We start from the raw sequence: 20,531 nt of genomic DNA, 5'->3' as shown, positions 1-20,531 counted from the left end.
AAATAGCAGGACAAAGGTCTTAAACCTTCTGTCCTCTCTCCGTCTCCCCAAGGTCAATGCCCTAGTACGGACCACACCTTGGTCAACGCATGCGCAATAGGCTTGCTTAGAACGAGAAGCTAGGCATTCAAATGGGGACATTTTGGGGCAACGAAGTTGAATGCAATTTGTTAATTTTTGACTTTTTCCAAAGTACCACCCTACCAACCAAATGTCTCCTCACCGGGCTCGAGGGTCGGCCAGCAAAATCGCTCCCTCGCCCGGATACAGGGGCTCAGCAAACACCCCACCCCCACCCCCCCACACCCCCCCCCCCCCCCCCCCGGGCTTCTTTTGAAGCTGCTGTATGTATAAGGGTTTTCATCCCGTCAGTTCAGCTTCCACTACCCCCACACCCCCCACCACCCCCCGGGCTTCTTTTGAAGCCGAGCCCCAGTGTCCGGGCGAGGGAGCAATTCTGCCAGCCGACGCTCCGACCCTCGAGCCCGGTGTGGAGACGTTTGGTGGTGGCCTGGCACTTTGAAATAAATCAAAAATTAAAGAATTGCATTAAACTTCCATTTTCTCTCTTTTAACTTTGAAAACAATGAAGCTCCATGATGCATATTTATGTGTTCTCGACTCCCTCCAAAACGTCGCATAAAAACAATGGCGTCTTTCCGCACCGATTTTTTAATGTGCGCTGGTTTTTCTTAAGTGCCCGGAAGGTTTTTTAGGAGTGGTGACATACGCCATCCTCGGAAAAATGTAAGTTGGCCACACTTGCTTCAATGTGAAAAACTGGCACAGACATCAGGTTACGCCCCTATGACGCAAATACTCACTTAAAAAAATCATAACTAATTGAGTTACGCTGGCGCAGAACCTTTGAGGTGACTTGGATATTTTAATTTACACCAAAAAAAACGGCACGCGCCAAAAAAAACAGTGCAGATAACTGGGGAAAATTGAGCCCGTGGTATTTGCCAGTTCGTTAGATGCCTTCTCTGAACAGTGGGTACTGCACGGTATTTCTCTTCTGATTTGCCCTGAATTTATCATTTTGATTTAAGTTAGCTGTTTAAAGTACTTTTCTGTTGCTTTTCTTTTGTTAAAAGGGGATAGAGTGGGCCATCCATCCTGTAATTATAATAACATGACTCCTACAAGAGGAGGCACTTGATCTGTCCCAGTGGAATTGAGCCTTGCTGATTCCCACAGCCCTAAAATTGAATACTTCATGTTATGGGATTCCAATTCCTTGACTTCACATGACATAAAGCCTATATTCAGGACTGTTCTTGAGCTGCCAGCTATTGGTCAATTTTGCTTATTTTTTAGGTTTGCATGAACCACTGAGTGAGGGGAGTGAGGGGGTGTGGGGAAGGAGAAAATAACACGGAGTTAATTCATTCATTACAAAAAATAATAATAAATCCTGGGACATAATAAGATTAATCCTCTCCTAAGAAAATCCTTCACAGCCAACGCACTTTACAGCCTGTGTAAGGCGCTAACAGCCCGAAACAGCACTGTGGGAGCACATTCACCACACGGACGGCAGCAGTTCAAATCAAAGGCTCACCACCGTGTCTCAAGGGATGGGCAATAAATGCTGGCCTTGTCAGCAGCACCCAAATATTGAGAATGAATTTTTAACAAGGAAGTCTACACCTACTTGTATGTGTCTGTTGAGGGTACTCTCCACTTCTGAATGCCTTGCCAAGGCCCTTTGGATACAACCTCCACAGAAGTATTTGTGTTCCTGTAAGCGTTGTTGCATTGAGTTTGCGTTGGTCCTTTGGGTCCACTGGCACCGCATGTTGTAATAATCCATGGACCTAGACATTAAGAGGGGAAAAAGTGAAAAGAATGAAGGCAGCTGAGACTACTTTTTGCTGTTTATGCATTCGACTGTAGGGGACGATGCAAATGTCATCTTTGGTAATTTTAGTGGAAAAAAGGACATGATTAAAAAGCTGTATTTAACCTCTGTGCGTCTGCTGATCCCCAAACCAAATTTACCTGCAGTGATATCAAGAGGAAATTATGGAGCAATTATCTGAGTTAATTAACTTAAAAGCTCAGTTCCATTTTTCCAATAAAGTCAGTGAAAACAGGAATTTCGGCCCAAGGTTTCCGCACTCAATGCAGATGACAGTAGTGCTGCCACTTCATATCTGACTGTGTAGAGGAATGCACCAAAGTCTCAGTCATTCTGTGCTACCACATAGGAACATCATCATAAATCTCAGCTGCCAATATCCCAGTAAAAATAAGGATGATTACTCCCTCCACCGAATAAAACAACTTCAACCCAGTTGGATTCTGTTTTGGTGCTGTCGTTCAATTTAATACGGGCAAGTAAAGAAGACAATTTTTTGAAATAATCCCACTGTAAAGAGTACGTACCACTCTTGGGAGTTGCTCAACTAGATCTAGCTGCGGGGTCGAAATGTTCGAATGCAGGCAGCACAAGCACTCATCGACGGGAGTTTGGAACTCCTGCTGGCCTATTCACTCATTACAAGGGGAGTGAGCACTGAGGGCATTGTCTGTCTACGGTCTATCAGTGGAGGAAGGCTGCCTGTTAAGGTCGCCGTTAAGCCCCCTGCTCCATTTGACAGCAGCTTCAGAGGCTGCAGATTTGTGCTGAGCATTTATAACTTCACTGTAACGTGTAAAATTCTTAAGCGGCTTGATAGGGTAGATGCTGGGAGGATGTCTCCCCTGGCTGGGGTGTCTGGAACTAAGGGTCACAGTCTCAGAATAAGGGGTTGGCCATTAGGACAGAGGTGGAGGAAAGATTTCTTCACCCAGAGGGTGGTGAATCTTTGGAATTCTCTACCCCAGAGGGCAGTGGACAATGGTTCCCCCCAATTGTTTTGGTATGCGCGGCCCATTCACAGTTGAACTTTAACATTTGAAAAGCTGCGTGGGACTGGCAGAGAGCTGCATGGCCAAGCTGGCACGCAGCTTATAGGGAACTTTGGCTGTGGATGCTCTGTTGTTGAGTATATTCAAGACAGAGATCGATAGATTTATGGATACTGAGGGAACCAAGGAATATGGGGATAGTGTGGGAAGGTGGAGTTGAGGTAGATCAGCCATGCCCTTGTTGAATGGAGGAGCAGGCTCGAAGGGCCAAATGGCCTACTTCCTGCTCCTATTTCCTATGTTCTTATACTCTTCTGATACACCACTGTGTTGCTTTACCCTGTCTCTGGTCTGCGATTTGGCAAAAAAGTCATTGGTGAAATGAAAAGTTGGTTATTTCCCCCCCCAAAATGCACATGTTAGAGTATCGGGGGCATGAGTTGTGTAAAAAGAAAAGCTAGGGCACGTTTCCACCCCTAACCAAGAAAAAATCATCCTTCTACACTGCCATGGAGGAAGCTAATGTTACATTGCCCTGCAGCAAGGCTCCACTATTTGCTCATGTACAATGTAGCACTGTGAAAACTGCATATAGTTTATTATATTGGTTTATTTGTCGTTGCACTTAGCCAGCATGTGGAGAAAAATAGCTTGGCATTTTTACAAATAAACAAAGTAAGTGAGAGAGGCGATGCCCGCGTACAGATTATAGCGGGCACGTCATTCTGGAGACAAACTGCGACTTCTCAGCAACAGCTTGGATTACTTGCGACACATTGGGGCAGATTTTGCCGAGTGCATTGGATCACTGAGCACACTACAAACCGGCAAACCAGCTATTCTTGGTCCATGGAGCGAGCTTCCTTCTCGATTTCCTTCTAACTGCTGTGTCCAAGTGATGTAATTTATTCAGGTATAGGAACAGCAGACTGTTCCACTGAACTTGCGAACAGAGTGAGTTTTGCTTCATTCCAGCTGTTATTACACATAACGCTGTCTTAAAGTTGGGAGGTGTTGTATCTCTGCTGACACTGTACTAAAAGACTTCAGAAAGGGGGGTGGACGAGTCCTCGAAGTATTTGAATTATTACCGCCCAGCGGGGGGAAGGCAGAAAATTCATCTCTTTAACTGTGACACTACCTCCCAGCGCTTTGGGGCGCTGTCTGAGGCGGTGTGGGGGGGGGTTCAGGTCGGTAGTGAGGTGGTGTAGGGGGGGTTCAGGTCGGGAGTGAGGTGGTGTAGGGGCAGGCTCAGGTCGGGAGTGAGGTGGTGTAGGGCGGGCTCAGGTCGGGAGTGAGGTGGTGTAGGGGGGGTTCAGGTCGGGAGTGAGGTGGTGTAGGGGGGGTTCAGGTCAGGAGTGAGGTGGTGTAGGGGGGGTTCAGGTCGGGAGTGAGGTGGTGTAGGGGGGGTTCAGGTCGGGAGTGAGGTGGGGCGGGCTCAGGTCGGGAGTGAGGTGGTGTAGGGGGGGTTCAGGTCGGGAGTGAGGTGGTGTGGGGGGGGTTCAGGTCGGGAGTGAGGTGGTGTGGGGGGGGGGTTCAGGTCGGGAGTGAGGCGGTGTAGGGGGGGGTTCAGGTCGGGAGTGAGGTGGTGTGGGGGGGGTTCAGGTCGGGAGTGAGGTGGTGTAGGGGGGGTTCAGGTCAGGAGTGAGGTGGTGTAGGGGGGCGTTCAGGTCGGAAGTGAGGTGGTGTAAGGGGGGTTCAGGTCGGGAGTGAGGCGGTGTGGGGGGGGTTCAGGTCGGGAGTGATGTGGTGTAGGGGGGGGGTTCAGGTCGGGAGTGAGGTGGTGTAGGGGGGGGTTCAGGTCGGGAGTGAGGCGGGGTGGGGGGGGGGTTCAGGTTAGGAGTGAGGTGGTGTAGGGGGGGTTCAGGTCGGGAGTGAGGTGGTGTGGGGGGGGTTCAGGTCAGGAGTGAGGCGATGTAGGGAGGTCCAGGTCGAGAGTGAGGTGGTGTAGGGGGAGGGGGTTCAGGTCGGGAGTGAGGTGGTGTGGGGGGGGGGTTCAGGTCAGGAGTGAGGCGATGTAGGGGGGTTCAGGTCAGGAGTGAGGTGGTGTGGGGGGGGGTTCAGGTCAGGAGTGAGGCGATGTAGGGAGGTTCAGGTCGGGAGTGAGGTGGTGTGGGGGGGGGTTCAGGTCAGGAGTGAGGCGATGTAGGGAGGTTCAGGTCGGGAGTGAGGTGGTGTGGGGGGGGGTTCAGGTCAGGAGTGAGGCGATGTAGGGAGGTTCAGGTCAGGAGTGAGGTGGTGTGGGGGGGGGTTCAGGTCGGGAGTGAGGCGATGTAGGGAGGTTCAGGTCAGGAGTGAGGCGAGGAGGGGGGGGGTTCAGGTCGGGAGTGAGGTGGTGTAGGGGGAGGTTCAGGTCGTGAGTGAGGCGGTGTAGGGGGGGGGTTCAGGTCGGGAGTGAGGTGGTGTAGGGGGAGGTTCAGGTCGGGAGTGAGGTGGTGTAGGGGGGAGGTTCAGGTCGGGAGTGAGGTGGTGTAGGGGGAGGTTCAGGTCGGGAGTGAGGCGGTGTAGGGGGGAGGTTCAGGTCGGGAGTGAGGCGGTGTAGGGGGAGGTTCAGGTCGGGAGTGAGGCGGTGTAGGGGGGAGGGTTCAGGTCGGGAGTGAGGCGGTGTAGGGGGGGGGTGTTCAGGTCAGGAGTGAGGTGGTGTAGGGGGGGGGGGTTCAGGTCGGGAGTGAGGCGGTGTAGGGGGAGGTTCAGGTCGGGAGTGAGGCGGTGTAGGGGGGAGGGTTCAGGTCGGGAGTGAGGCGGTGTAGGGGGGGGTTCAGGTCAGGAGTGAGGCGGTGTAGGGGGGGGTTCAGGTCGGGAGTGAGGCGGTGTAGGGGGGGGTTCAGGTCGGGAGTGAGGCGGATAAGTGGGGTGTTCAGGTCGGGAGTGAGGCGGTGTAGTGGGGGGGGTTCAGGTCGGGAGTGAGGTGGTGTGGGGGGGGTTCAGGTCGGGAGTGAGGTGGTGTAGGGGGGGTTCAGGTCGGGAGTGAGGTGGTGTAGGGGTGAGGGTTCAGGTCGGGAGTGAGGTGGTGTAGGGGGGGTTCAGGTCGGGAGTGAGGTGGTGTAGGGGTGAGGGTTCAGGTCGGGAGTGAGGTGGTGTAGGGGTGAGGGTTCAGGTCGGGAGTGAGGTGGTGTAGGGGTGAGGGTTCAGGTCGGGAGTGAGGCGGTGTAGGGGTGAGGGTTCAGGTCGGGAGTGAGGTGGTGTAGGGGTGAGGGTTCAGGTCGGGAGTGAGGTGGTGTAGGGGTGAGGGTTCAGGTCGGGAGTGAGGTGGTGTAGGGGTGAGGGTTCAGGTCGGGAGTAAGGTGGTGTGGGGGGGTTCAGGTCGGGAGTGAGGCGGTGTAGGGGGGGGTTCAGGTCGGGAGTGAGGTGGTGTAGGGGCGGGTTCAGGTCGGGATTGAGGTGGTGTAGGGGGGGGGTTCAGGTCGGGAGTGAGGTGGTGTAGGGGGGGGTTCAGGTCGGGAGTGAGGCGGTGTAGGGGCGGGTTCAGGTCGGGAGTGAGGCGGTGTAGTGGGGGGGGTTCAGGTCGGGAGTGAGGCGGTGTAGGGGGAGGTTCAGGTCGGGAGTGAGGCGGTGTAGGGGGGGTTCAGGTCGGGAGTGAGGCGGTGTAAGGGGGGGTGTTCAGGTCGCGAGTGAGGCGGTGTAGGGGGGGGTTCAGGTCGGGAGTGAGGTGGTGTAGGGGGGGGTTCAGGTCGGGGTGAGGCAGTGTAGGGGGGGGTTCAGGTCGGGAGTGAGGTGGGGGGGGGTTCAGGTCGGGAGTGAGGTGGGGGGGGTTCAGGTCGGGAGTGAGGTGGTGTAGGGGGGGGTTCAGGTCGGGAGTGAGGTGGGGGGTGGTTCAGGTCGGGAGTGAGGTGGTGTAGGGGGGGGGTTCAGGTCGGGAGTGAGGTGGTGTAGGGGGGGGGTTCAGGTCGGGAGTGAGGTGGTGTAGGGGGGAGGGTTCAGGTCGGGAGTGAGGCGGTGTAGGGGGGAGGGTTCAGGTCGGGAGTGAGGCGGTGTAGGGGGGGGTTCAGGTCGGGAGTGAGGCGGTGTAGGGGGGGGGTTCAGGTCGGGAGTGAGGCGGTGTAGGGGGGAGGGTTCAGGTCGGGAGTGAGGCGGTGTAGGGGGGAGGGTTCAGGTCGGGAGTGAGGCGGTGTAGGGGGGGGTTCAGGTCGGGAGTGAGGCGGTGTAGGGGGGAGGTTTCAGGTCGGGAGTGAGGCGGTGTAGGGGGGAGGGTTCAGGTCGGGAGTGAGGCGGTGTAGGGGGGGGGGTTCAGGTCGGGAGTGAGGCGGTGTAGGGGGGAGGGTTCAGGTCGGGAGTGAGGCGGTGTAGGGGGGAGGGTTCAGGTCGGGAGTGAGGCGGTGTAGGGGGGAGGGTTCAGGTCGGGAGTGAGGCGGTGTGGGGGGGAGAGTTCAGGTCGGGAGTGAGGTGGTGGCCATCACCACTGCACTAACCGTGTCAGTTAAAGGGGAGGGACGCTGCGAGGCACGGTGAGACCTCCGTGGCGCCCACTGGGCCACCAGGGAAGGGTTCGGCCGGGCCAGCGAATTGGCACACGAGAGGAGTTGCTGGGCTGCCTGCCCGGCCGAACTCACAGCAGAGGGCTGACAATTCAAAGAAAATGGCGGCCGCAGCAGTGCGGCCTTCCCACGGGCAGCTTCCCACCTCACGAAGCACATGTGGCAGCACTCCCGTGAAGCAATTTCCCCCGCGGCCCCATCCGTTAGTAACGAGACTGTTGCAAACTCTTTGTCATATTTCATCAGTTCCCATAACTTTATAACAATGCGTGGATAATAAAGGAGACATTTTATTAATGAATTTATAGGCTGAAAAAATTTGTCGCTGGAGTCTTTTTTCCGGATCTTCATACACGCCAATCATAAGAACATAAGAAATAGGAGCAGGAGTAGGCCATACGGGCCCTCGAGCCTGCTCCGCTATTTAATAAGATATTGGCTGGACTCAGCTCCACTTCCCTGTCCGCTCCCCATAACCCCTTATCCCCTTATCGTTTAAGAAACTGTCTATTTCTGTCTTAAATTTATTCAATGTCCCAGCTGCCACAGCTCTCTGAGGCAGTGAATTCCACAGATTAACAAGAAATTTCTCCTCATCTCTGTTTTAAATGGGCGGCCCCTTATTCTAAGATCATGCCCTCTAGTTCTAGTCTCCCCTATCAGTGGAAGCATCCTCTCTGCATCCACCTTGTCAAGCCCCCTCATAATCCGAAACGTTTCGATAAGATCACCTCTCATTCTGCTGAATTCCAATGAGTAAAGGCCCAACCTACTCAACCTTTCCTCATAAATCAACCCCCTCATCCCCGGAATCAACCTAGTGAACCTTCTCTGAACTGCCTCCAAAGCAAGAATATCCTTTCGTAAATATGGAAACCAAAACTGCACGCAGTATTCCAGGTGTGGCCTCACCAATACCTTATAAAGCAAGACTTCCCTGCTTTTATACTCCATCCCCTTTGCAATAAAGGCCAAGATACCATTGGCCTTCCTGATCACTTGCTGTACCTCCATACTATCTTATGTCTCAAATAAAGCAATCTGACGGAGTACTGTAGATGTGGGTAAGTGTGACCTTAGTCTCTTTATTCTGACTACAGAGTGCTTGCACAGCATGGAAGGCCTGCTTATATGCAGTGCTCCCAAGGGATGCTGGGATCCCTTGGGACTCCAACAGATGCGCCCTCTGGTGGTGGTAGAATGCTGGTTACAAGGTGTTGCATACATAACATCACTCCCCCCCCCCCCCCCCCAAAAGTCAATAGTACACTTATTTACAGGGTGAGACGATCTGGGGCTTTCCGCTCCCTGGTCCATCGTCTCGGTGCAAACACAGGTGCAGGTGAGTTGGTTGGGCCTTCGCTGGGCTGCTGTGCAGCTGGCCTTGCTGGGCCGCTGGGGATGATGTGTTCAGCTTCGTGGTCAACTGTGGTGTCGACTGACACTTGTGTGTGTATCGGAGGGTCGAAGTTGGTGGTGTCCTCTTCAGGTTGCTCGTGGCTGTCTGTGAATCGCAATTTGGTTTGGTCCAAATGCTTTCTGAAAATTAGTCCATTTGCAAGTTTGACCTGAAACACCCTACTCCCTTCTTTGGTTACGACAGTGCCAGCAAGCCATTTGGGACCATGTCCATAGTTGAGTACAAATACAGGGTCATGGACTTCAATATCCCATGACAAATTTACGCGATCATGGTACAAGCTTTGTTGATGCCGCCTGCCCTCGACGTGATCATGGAGATCAGGGTGGACTAAAGAGAGCCTTGTTTTGAGCACCCTTTTCACGAGCAGTTCGGCAGGGGGAACTCCGGTGAGTGAGTGGGATCTTGTGCGGTAGCTGAGTAGGACTCGGGACAGAGGGTCTGCAGGGAGCCTTCAGGCACGCGTTTCAAGCTTTGCTTGATGGTTTGGACTGCCCATTCTGCCTGGCTGTTAGATGCAGGCTTGAACGGGGCAGATGTGACGTGCTTGATCCCATTGCGGGTCATGACTTCCTTGAATTCAGTGCTGGTGAAGCATGGCCGATTGTCGCTGACAAGGACATCAGGCAGGCCGTGCGTGGCAAACATGGCTCGTAGGCTTTCGATGGTGGCAGTGGACGTGCTTACAGACATTATTACACACTCAATCCATTTTGAATAAGCATCCACAACAACCAAAAACATTTTGCCTAGAAACGGGCCAGCGAAGTCAACGTGGATCCTAGACCACGGTTTGGTGGGCCATGACCACAAACTCAGCGGTGCCCTCATGGGTGCATTGCTCAGTTGAGAGCAAGTGTTGCATTGGCGCACACAAGTCTCCAAATCTAAGTCAATGCCGGGCCACCACACATGGGATCTAGCTATAGCTTTCATCATTACAATGCCTGGGTGGGTACTGTGTAGGTCGCATATGAACGTTTCCCTGCCTTTCTTAGGCAAAACCATGTGATTACCCCACAAAAGACAGTCCGCCTGTATGGACATTTCGTCTTTGCGCCGCTGGAACGGCTTGATCGCTTCATGATCTCCGCTGGGATGCTGGACCAGCTCCCATGGAGGACACAGTTTTTTACAAGGGACAGTAAAGGATCCTGGCTGGTCCAGGTCCTGATCTGGCGGGCCGTAACGGGTGACTTTTCATTTTCAAATGCATCCATCATCAAGAGCAAGTCTGCAGTTTGTGCCATTTTCACCCCGGTGGTGGGCAATGGTAGCCGACTGAGAGCATCAGCACAGTTCTCTGTGCCTGGCTTGTGGCGAATTACATAGTTATATGCAGACAGTGTGAGCACCCATCTTTGGATGCGAGCAGAGGCATTGGTATTAGTACCTTTGCTCTCTGAGAATAGCGATATGAGCGGCTTATGGTCAGTTTTTAACTTGAACTTAAGCCCAAACAGATACTGATGCATTTTTTTCACCCCGTAAATGCATACCAGAGCTTCTTTTTCAATCGTGCTATAGGCCATTTCGGCCTTGGACAAACTCCTGGACGCATAAGCGACCGGTTGCAATGTTCGCGATTCGTTTGCTTGTTGTACCACACACCTGACCCCGTACGAAGACGCATCGTAAGCTAGCACTAAAAGTTTACATGGGTCATACAGAACAAGCAGTTTGTTGGAATATTACAGATTTCTGGCTTTCTCAAAAGCAGTCTTTTGTGATTTCCCCCATACCCAGTCATCTCCCTTGCGTAGCAACACATGTAGAGGTTCTAGCAAGGTGCTTAACCCGGGTAGGAAATTACCAAAATAATTGAGGAGTCCCAGAAACGACCGCAGCTCCGTCACGTTCTGTGGTCTTGGCGCACTCTTGATGGCCTCCATCTGGGCGTCGGTGGGTTTGATGCCGTCTGCCGCGATTCTTCTCCCTTAGAACTTGACCTCTGGCGCCAGGAAAACACACTTTGAGCATTTCAACCTGAGTCACACACGATGTAGCCGACTTAGAACCTCTTCCAGGTTCTGCAAGTGTTCGATAGTGTCCCGACCTGTGATCAATATTTCATCCTGGAAAACCACGGTGCGCGGAACTGACTTTAGCAGACTCTCCATGTTCCTTTAAAAAATAGCCGTGACCGATCGAATCCCAAACAGGCATCGATTGTAGATGAACAGACCTTTGTGCATGTTGATGCAGGTGAGGCCTTTAGAAGATTCCGCCAGCTCTTGCGTCATGTATGCCGAGGTCAGGTCCAACTTGGTGAACGTCTTCCCTCCTGCCAGCGTTGCAAATAGGTCGTCTGTCTTGGGTAGCGGGTACTGGGCCTGCAGCGAAAAATGGTTTATCGTTACTTTGTAGTCCCCACAAATTCTGACTGTGCCATCGCCCTTGAGAACCGGAACAATCGGACTGTCCCACTCGTTGAAGTCAACCAGTGCGATGATGCCCTCTCATTGCAGCCTGTCCAGCTCGATCTCCACTTTCTCTCACATCATGTATGGCACCGCACGTGCCTTGTGGTGGATGGGTCATGTACTGGGAACCAAGTGGATCTGCACCTTTGCCCCAGAGAAATTCCGAAGCCTGGCACAACAACGGGAACTTGCTCAAAACCTGGGCACATGAGGTGTCGTCAATGGACGAAAGTGCTTGGATGTCGTCCCAGTTCCAGCGGATTTTCCCCAGCCAGCTTCTGCTGTGTCCAATTCCATGGATACTGGAATTCCGTTCAGTTCAACTTTTAACATGATCGGTGGACATTTCGTGAAGGTGTGTACCCCGTACATTTCTGCCACTCCAATTCGCAATTTCCTGCAAGGCGTCTTAGTTCGGCGACGTAGCTCGCCACTTCCTGGCCTTCAGACCGTTGACATGTATAAAATCGATACCTTGCCATCAGAACACTTTCCTTCGGATGTAGGTGCTCCCGGACCAGCATACACAGTTCTTTATATGATTTGGTTATTGGTTTCACCGGAGCAAGAAGATTCTTCATGAGGCCATAGGTTGTTGCCCCGCAGACAGTGAAGAGGATCGCCCTTCGTTTGGCAGCGTTCTCATTCCCTACCAGCTCGTTGGCCACGAAGTATTGGTCGAGTCGCTCCACGTAGGCTTCTCAATCATCACCTTCTGAGAATTTCTCCAGGATACCAACAATTCTCTGCATTTTCGTGTGATGGTTTGTTATCTATTACTCGTCACCAGTTGTTATGTCTCAAGTAAAGCAATGTGACTGAGTATTGTAGACTTGAGTAAGTGTGACCTTAGTCTCTTTATTCTGACTCCAGAGTGCTGGCACAGCATGGGAGGCCTGCTTATATGCAGTGCTTCCAAGGGATGCTGGGATCCCTTGGGACTCCAACAGATGTGCCCTCTGGTGGCGGTAGAATGCTGGTTACAAGGTGTTGCATATAAAACACTATCCTTTTGTGTTCCGTGCACAAGTACCCCCAGGTCCCACTGTATTGTGGCACTTTGCAATCTTTCTCCGTTTAAATAATAACTTGCTCTTTAATTTTTTTTCTGCCAAAGTGCATGACCTCACACTTTCCAACATTATACTCCATCTGCCAAATTTTTGCCCACTCACTTAGCCTGTCCTTTTGCAGATTTTTTTGTGTCCTCCTCACAACTTGCTTTTCCTCCCGGCTTTGTATTGTCAGCAAACTTGGCTACTTTATACTCAGTCCCTTCTTCCAAGTCGTTTATATAGATTGTAAATAGTTGGGGTCCCAGCACTGATCCCTGCGGCACTCCACTAGTTACTGGTTGCCAATCAGAGAATGACCCATTTATCCCAACTCTCTGTTTTCTGTTCGTTAGCCATCAGTGATACACGCTGTCACTCAGCATGCTGGGCCCAGTCAGCAGGCCAGCATCTGCTGACACACATAAAGTGCAATTGTACCAGACTCTGCACTTCTGGCCTGTTCCTTTCGAGGCTGATGGTTACTGCAGTGGCTAGACCCTGCACCACCTCTTTGCACACGCCCAGTCCTACTGGCCCTCGCTACTTCTCTATTCTGGAGACACAAAAAGGAGGAGCAAGGCCAGTCCAGTGCATTAGCCAATGGACTCGGGAGGATCAGGGAGGTAAAAGAATGTTAAGGAAAGGGCAAGGAGGAGGAGAATTCAACGAGAGGGCAAATAGGGAAAGATGCAAGGGGAGAGTAAGGGGGTCAGAATGAAGGGGGGAAAGGCGAGGGGGAGAAATAGAAGGGCAAAGGGGGAAAGGGATGGCAGTGAAGGGGAGAGAGAAAGGGGAAGTTAATGGAAACAAAGTTGGAGGGAAATGGACGGCAATGGAGGGAAGAGGAAAATGGATGGTAATGAAGGGAAGAGGGGTACAAGCTGTAAGCAGTGCTTTGGGGGAGAAACAAAGTGGTAATCTGGTTGGCCTATTGAAAATGTAAAAATGTCAATTTGCTTTTCCTTTTTAAAGAAAAATGTATTAAAGTGTGAAGTATAAAGGTGCTCAACATTGACCAGAATACATATTTAGTGGTAAAATTAAAAAAGTCTGGACTCCCCATTAAATCTGTATCTGCAACTTTTGGATTGTCCCTTCAGACATTCATGAACGTATATTTTTATTCCTCCATACAAGTGAAGGAAAACAAATGTATATTCCGGCTGCTTAAGGCACAGAGCCTGCGTAACTACTTGTTTCCACATATCAGGGCTTTGTGGGCCTGTGTCAGCCTTTTGAAGCTGTTGGTCAGTTTCTGCCAGTTTGTGCTGTATGGATCTTCAATACAGGCCGAGTGTTCGCTGGCTAACTGGGGCTCAGGTGCTTCATCCTTTCCATGTTTGACAGGATGAAATCTGGAAGAGTGAAGACTGTGAGCCTGATGTACGTAATTTAAGATTGGGTTTAATAAAACAGCAGTGCAAACCTACACCACTGCCAAAGTTCAGGAGGGGCTCAGCAGTCACGCAATTCAAACTGTACAAGAACTCATTTTTACATACATGCCAACTGACAAACCTCACAAACTGATGAACTACTTCCAAAAAGCTGACAAAGGAAAAAAAAAATAACATACAACTGAAATATAGCCTTCAATAAAGACTTGTCACTGCTTCAAGGTGACTGAATAAGTTAAACTCTTTATTGAATTGAAGTTCAGGATCTGTACTAGTGCTTTGGGATCACATTCCACAATTCATTCCTTTTTGTGAAAACTGAAGACCGAAGGTCTCACATATGACATATGAAAAATAAATAGTTATTAATGGCAGCGAAATGGGACATGAGCTTGTCACGTCTTAAACTGCAACTGTAACCAATATGCCATCACTTGCATAATAAGGAAAATATCAGAAGTGCAATCTTTGCATTAGGGGATTTAGAAACTTTGAATGGGGGAAATGAGCTCTGATGACAGAGCTTTTAGTTCTGGGGCTGGGGGAGGGGGGTGTTGGGGGTCTGGGGCCATATTCCTCACAATAAACTTTTTTTTTTACACTCTTTCAATATACTGTATAAGGTGCACACACACAGCCCTGTGTACAGTATACGGTGCACACACACAGCCCTGTGTACAGTATACGGTGCACATACACAGCCCTGTGTACAGTATATCATCATCATGGGCAGTCCCTCAAAATCAAGGAAGACTTGCTTCCACTCTAAAAGTGAGTTCTCAGGTGACTGTACAGTCCAATATGGGAATTACAGTCTCTGTCATAGGTGGGATAGACAGTCGTTGAAGGAAAGGGTGGGTGGGACTGGTTTCCCACACGCTCCTTCCATTGCCTGCGCTTGATTTCTGCACGCTCTTGGTGATGAGACTCGAGGTGCTCAGCGCCCTCCCGGATGCACTTCATCCACTTAGGGCAGTCTTTGGCCAGGGGCTCCCAGGTGTCGGTGGGGATGTTGCACTTTATCAAGGAGGCTTTGAGATTGTCTTTGAAACGTTTCCTCTGCCCACCTTGGGCCCGCCTGCCGTGTAGGAGTTCCGAGTAGAGCGCTTGCTTTGGGAGCCTTGTGTCAGGCATGCGAATAATGTGACCTCCCCAACAGAGCTGGTCGAGTGCGGTCAGTGCCTCGATGCTGGGGATGTTGGCCTGGTCAAGGACGCTAACGTTGGTGCATCTGTCCTCCCAGGGGATTTGTAGGATCTTGTGGTGACATCGTTGGTGGCATTTCTCCAGCGATTTGTGGTGTCTGCTGTATCTGGTCCACGTCTCTCAGCCATACAGGAGGGCGGGTATCACTGCAGCCCTGTAGACCTTGAGCTTGGTGCCAGATTTGAGGTCCTGATCTTCGAAAACTCTTTTCCTCGGGTGGCTGAAAGCTGCACTGGCGCACTGGAGGCGGTGTTAAATCTCGTTGTCGATGTCTGCCCTTGCTGATAATAGGCTCCCAAGGTATGGAAAATGGTCCACGTTGTCCAGGGCCATGCCATGGATCTTGATGACTGGGGGACAGTGCTGTGTGGCTGGGACAGGCTGGTGGAGGACCTTTGTCTTATGGATGTTTAGTGTAAGGCCCATGCTTTTGTACGCCTCAGTGAAGATGTTGACTATAAGGTGCACACACACAGCCCTGTGTACAGTGTAAGGTGCACACACACAGCCCTGTGTACAGTGTAAGGTGCACACACACAGCCCTGTGTACAGTGTAAGGTGCACACACACAGCCCTGTGTACAGTGTAAGGTGCACACACACAGCCCTGTGTACAGTGTAAGGTGCACACACACAGCCCTGTGTACAGTGTAAGGTGCTCTGGCATTCCTCTCGGTTTATTTTACGTTAATATGCAAAACGTAACTCTCAACAGGACAACAGCAGACCGTCTTCTACAAAAGCTAGCACACAGATGAAATAAAATGCCATGTCACGCAAAATCAAGCTTAAAATGGCAATTAAGGTCTTCGGGTTCTGCAAAGCTGCGAACAGCCATTACTTGGAGTGGGCAACTCCCAACTCTGGAGAAACCACCTTGCAGTCTCTATTGCCCTTGTGCAGTCAGGGGATTTTCAGTTCTCTCAAGACACGTGTATCACGGCACATTTTGGTCATTGCATACCATCTAAACATCGAAGGAACAGTCACCCTTTCTATTCCTGAACACACACTGCCTTGCAGCATTGCCAGTTGTGTTTCTGAGTGCACATTATGCAACCTAATCCTATTAGCTTCCTTAGAGTATACTTCAGGTTCATGAATGGTAACGAGTGCAATTAGTGGTGCCCTGTACACAGGAAATGTTAAGTGACCGGTGAAATTCAGTCTATAAGTTAAGCTACATGTCACTGCTGAACACAAGGGATAACAGCACAGGGTGACAGGGTAGATGCTGAGAGGATGTTTCCTCTCGTGAGGGAAACTAGAACTAGGGGGCATAGTTTCAGAATAAGGGGTCGCCCATTGAAGATGGAGATGAAAAGGAATTTCTTCTCTCAGAGCGCCGTGAATCCTTGGAATTCTCTACCCCAGAGAGCTGTGGAGGCTGGGTCATTGAATATATTCAAGGCTGAGATAGACAGATTCTTGACATATAGGGGAGTCAAGGGTTATGGGGAACAGCCAGGAAAGTGGACTTGAGGCCAAGATCAGATTAGCCAAAATCTTACTGAATGACGGAGCAGGCTCAAGGGGCCGTATGGCCTATTTCTTATGTTCTTATGTAAGTGTCATGTATGTACATTCTGGTTGTAGCCACCAGATGGCGTCATTGTTGGAGGCCACTGAGCAGCACACACATGGTGCCAGAGCGCGGCGGAATTCGTTGCCGACCTGAGACATCAAGTGGGACCGTGCAAGTTCGGGACGGTGTTGGCAGACATGCTGCGGGACTTGTTTTTTATCGGTATCAACCACGAGGTGATCCTGCGCAAACTTCTGGCGGTGGAGGAGTTGGATTTAAAAAGGGCCATCCAGATCGCTCAATCATGTATGACGATGGACAGGAGTCTAAAGCAAATAGCGGTGAAGAACCGAACCTCGGCAAGTACTGTAAATGCGATTGATTCGCCGTTCGGCAGAGCGGCACATGGCAGGGCCTATCCGGCTGCATTCGCGAAACCTGTGGCTGCCCAAAGTCCGCCAGCGGGAATGTATCCAACTTCTCCATGTTGGCGTTGTGGGGGAAATCATCGCCACCAGCAGTGCCGATTGAAGCAATATAGTTGCAAAGGTTGTCTGAGAGTGGGGCATCTCCAGTGCAAGTGTCCGCAGATGAGCAAGCGAGCTGTGACACACCACGTGGAGGATGAGAGTCAGACTAGCGCGGATCCGGATACGCAATCCAAAATGCCAGAGGAGGAAGTGTATGGACTGTACTCTTTCATAACCAAGAGTAAATCAATTTTGATTAATGTGAAGTTTAATGGGATACCGGTATCCATTGAACTGGACACGGGTGAGTCAATCAATCATGAACGAGAGGGCATATAAGCTGTGGGATACTAAGACTGTGAGGCCCAGGCTGAGCCCTGTTAACGCCAAGTTGCGCACGTACACCAAAGAACTGCTAAAGGTGATTGGCAGTGCACAAATTAATGTGTCGTATAAAGGTGCGGTTCACGAGTTACCGCTGTGGATTGTTCCAGGCAATGACCCAACGCTGCTCGGCAGGAGCTGATTGAAGAAAATCAGATGCTACTGGAACGTCATAAAGGCGTTGTCATCGGAGGGAGCTACATGTGCTCAAGTATTGAGCAAGTTCCTCTCACTGTTCGAACCGGGTATCGGCAACTTCACGGGAGCCAAGGTGCAGATCCACGTGGACTCAGATGGAAGACCCGTCCATCATAAAGCTCGGGCAGTGCCGTATATGATGAGGGAGAAGGTCAAAATTGAACTGGATAGACTCCAGCGTGAAGGGATCATATCACCGGTCGAATTTAATGAATGGGCCAGCCCCATTGTTTCTGTGCTGAAAAGTGATGGCACAGTCAGAATCTGTGGAGATTACAAGGCTACGATCAACAGGGTTTCGAAACAAGATCAGTACCCGTTACCGAAGGCTGATGACTTGTTTGCGACGCTAGCCAGAGGGAAGTCGGTCACAAAACTGGACTTGACGTCGGCCTATATGACGCAGGAGTTGGTCGAGATGTCGAAGAGACTTACATGCATTAACACGCACAAAGGACTGTTTATTTACCACAGGTGCACGTTTCGAATTCACTCGGCTGCAGCAATACTCCAGAGGAATATGGAAAGCCTACTGAAGTCCGTTCCCAAAACCATCTTGTTCCAAGATGACATCCTGATCACCAGTCGTGACTCCAAGGAACATCTGAACAATCTGGAAGAGGTTCTACTGCATTTGGAGAGAGTGGGACTCAGACTGAAATGCTCGAAGTGCGTCTTCATGACCACGGAGGTCAAATTCCTTGGGATGAAAATTGCCATTGATGGCATCAGACCCACTGACATGAAAACCAAAGCCATCAAGAATACACCCAAGCCACAGAATCTGACGGAGCTGCATTCGTTCCTGGGTCGACTCAACTACTTTAGTAACTTTGCTACCTAAATTGAGCACCTTACTAGAACCACTGCACATGCTATTGAGAAAAGGCGACAACTGGATGTGGGGCACATTGCAAGACAGAGCTTTCAAGAAAGCCACCAATCTGCTTTGCTTGAACAAGCTGCTGGTACATTATGATTCATGTAAACGTTTAGTTTTGGCCTGTGACGCATCGCTATATGGAATTGATTGCGTACTCCAACAAGCCAATGAGTCTGGGAAACTTCAACCAGTCGCGTATGCATCCAAAAGTTTGTCTAAAGCGGAAGGAGCCTACAGCATGGTAGAAAAAGAAGCTTTAGTGTGTGTGTACGGTGTTAAAAAGATGCATCAATACCTGTTCAGTCTGAGGTTCGAATTAGAGACTGATCACAAGCCGCTCATTTCATTGCTTTCCGAGAGCAAAGTTATCAATACCAACGCTTCATCCCGCATCCAAAGATGGGCGCTGACATTATTTGCCTATGATTATGTCATTCACCACAGACCTGGCACAGAGAATTGTGCCGATGCTTTGAGCCGGTTGCTGTTGCCCACACTGGAGGTGGAAACGCCACAACCGGTAGATCTAATGTTAATCATGGATGCTTTTGAGAGTGAAGGAACCCCTGTCACGGCTCAAGCTAAGACCTGGACCAGCCAGAACCCGATTTTATCGGTGATAAAGGGTTGCAATCTCAAACGTCTGCCATACCTAAGCAAATGTGCTTGGAGGCCATACCGTACATTCGTCGCAAGGACGAACTATCTATTCAAGCAGATTGCATATTGTGGGGCAATCGAGTTATAGTGCCCAAGAAAGAGAGAGAAGTTCATGCGTGAGTTACACAGCACACATCCGGATATAGTGATGATGAAGGCCATTGCCAGGTCCCAATTTTGGTGGCCAGGAATTGATTCTGAGCTGGAAGCATGCGTACATTCAGTGCAACACCTGCATGCAGCTCAACAAAGTGCCAGCAGAATCGCCGCTGAGTCTGTGGTCATGGCCATCCAAACCTTGGTCCAGGATCCATGTAGATTTTGCAGGTCCCTTCCTGGGCAAGATGTTTTTCGTGGTGGTGGACGCTTCTTCGAAGTGGATAGAATGCATAATCATGTCATCCAGCACATCCACGGCAACCATAGAGAATCTCAATGTCATGTTCGCGACATAGTGGTGAGCGACAATGGGTTGTGCTTCACCAGTCAGGAGTTACAGGAGTTTGTGAAACTTAACGGCATAAAACATGTAAGGTCAGCACTGTTCAAGCCTGCGTCCAACAGACAAGCAGAACATGCAGTACAAATTATCAAGCAAAGCACGAGGAGAGTAACGCAAGGGTCACTGCAGACACACTTGTCCTGCCTACTGCTGAGTTACAGGACAAGACCCCACACACTCACAGGGGCCTCGCCTGCTGAACTCATGATGAAAAGAGGTCTTAACACCCAGCTATCTCTGGTACACCCGGATTTAAATAATCATGTTGAATACAGAAGACAAAGTCAACAAGGGTACCACGATCGCGCAGCTGTGTCACGCGAGATTTCTGTTAATGATCCTGTATATGTGTTGAATTATGGTCAGGGTCCCAAATGGATCGCTGGTACAGTCATGGCCAAGGAGGGCAACAGAGTATTCGTTATTAAGCTCAAGAATTAGCAAACTTGCCGGTAACACATGGATCAGACAAAGCTGAGGCACACAGATGAGCCAGAACAGTTGGACGAAGAAATCATCGACAACCAACCAACCTACCAGCAGCCTTCAGTGGACTCGAGGGTCATCAGTGAACCCGGAATTTCCATCATGGACTTGTTCAATAAAAATGGACTTGCAATTCTTGACATGGTCACTGCCACCCCCAACCAGTCAGTCATCCAGCCATCAGCCACAACAGACCCACCCAAGGCCGGAATCGAACTGAGACGGTCAACCCGGGAACGTAAAGCACTGGACCATCTCAACCTGTGAAAGACTGTGATAAGATCTCAGAGGAGGGTATTGTCATGTATGTACATGCTGTTTGTAGCCACCAGATGGTGTCATTGTTGGAGGCCACTGAGCAGCACGCACATGGTGTTGCTCAGGTATAAAAGGCCAGCCATTTTGTGAGTTGGGCACTTTGGGCCTAAATAAAGCAGAGCCAAGATTGTACCTTGCTTAGTTAAACAGTACTTAGTTTGAACCTTTATTGCATACATAACAGTAAGAGGACAACATCACTGATGCAGCAGTGAACTATAAAATGATCAATCACAGCATTATTTCTTGTTGGTGCCTGGAATCAGGTTGAGTG

At 50.5% G+C, this 20,531-nt stretch overlaps 1 protein-coding gene across 1 annotated transcript in view; it reads right to left on the bottom strand.

Annotated features, from left to right (window-relative positions):
- LOC139272598 (ALK tyrosine kinase receptor-like) overlaps window positions 1–20,531 on the bottom strand; it is a 1,661,561-nt gene that overhangs the window by 247,583 nt on the left and 1,393,447 nt on the right. Inside the window, exon 12 of the mRNA XM_070888679.1 lies at window positions 1,658–1,820. Within this exon, the coding sequence (XP_070744780.1) occupies window positions 1,658–1,820 (163 nt within the window). The remainder of the gene's footprint in view (window positions 1–1,657; window positions 1,821–20,531) is intronic.

The sequence above is a fragment of the Pristiophorus japonicus genome, chromosome 9 (genome assembly GCF_044704955.1).
Source record: "Pristiophorus japonicus isolate sPriJap1 chromosome 9, sPriJap1.hap1, whole genome shotgun sequence".
In the NCBI taxonomy this organism is placed as follows: Eukaryota; Metazoa; Chordata; class Chondrichthyes; family Pristiophoridae; genus Pristiophorus; species Pristiophorus japonicus.
This window is presented reverse-complemented; position numbering and strand designations above follow the sequence as displayed.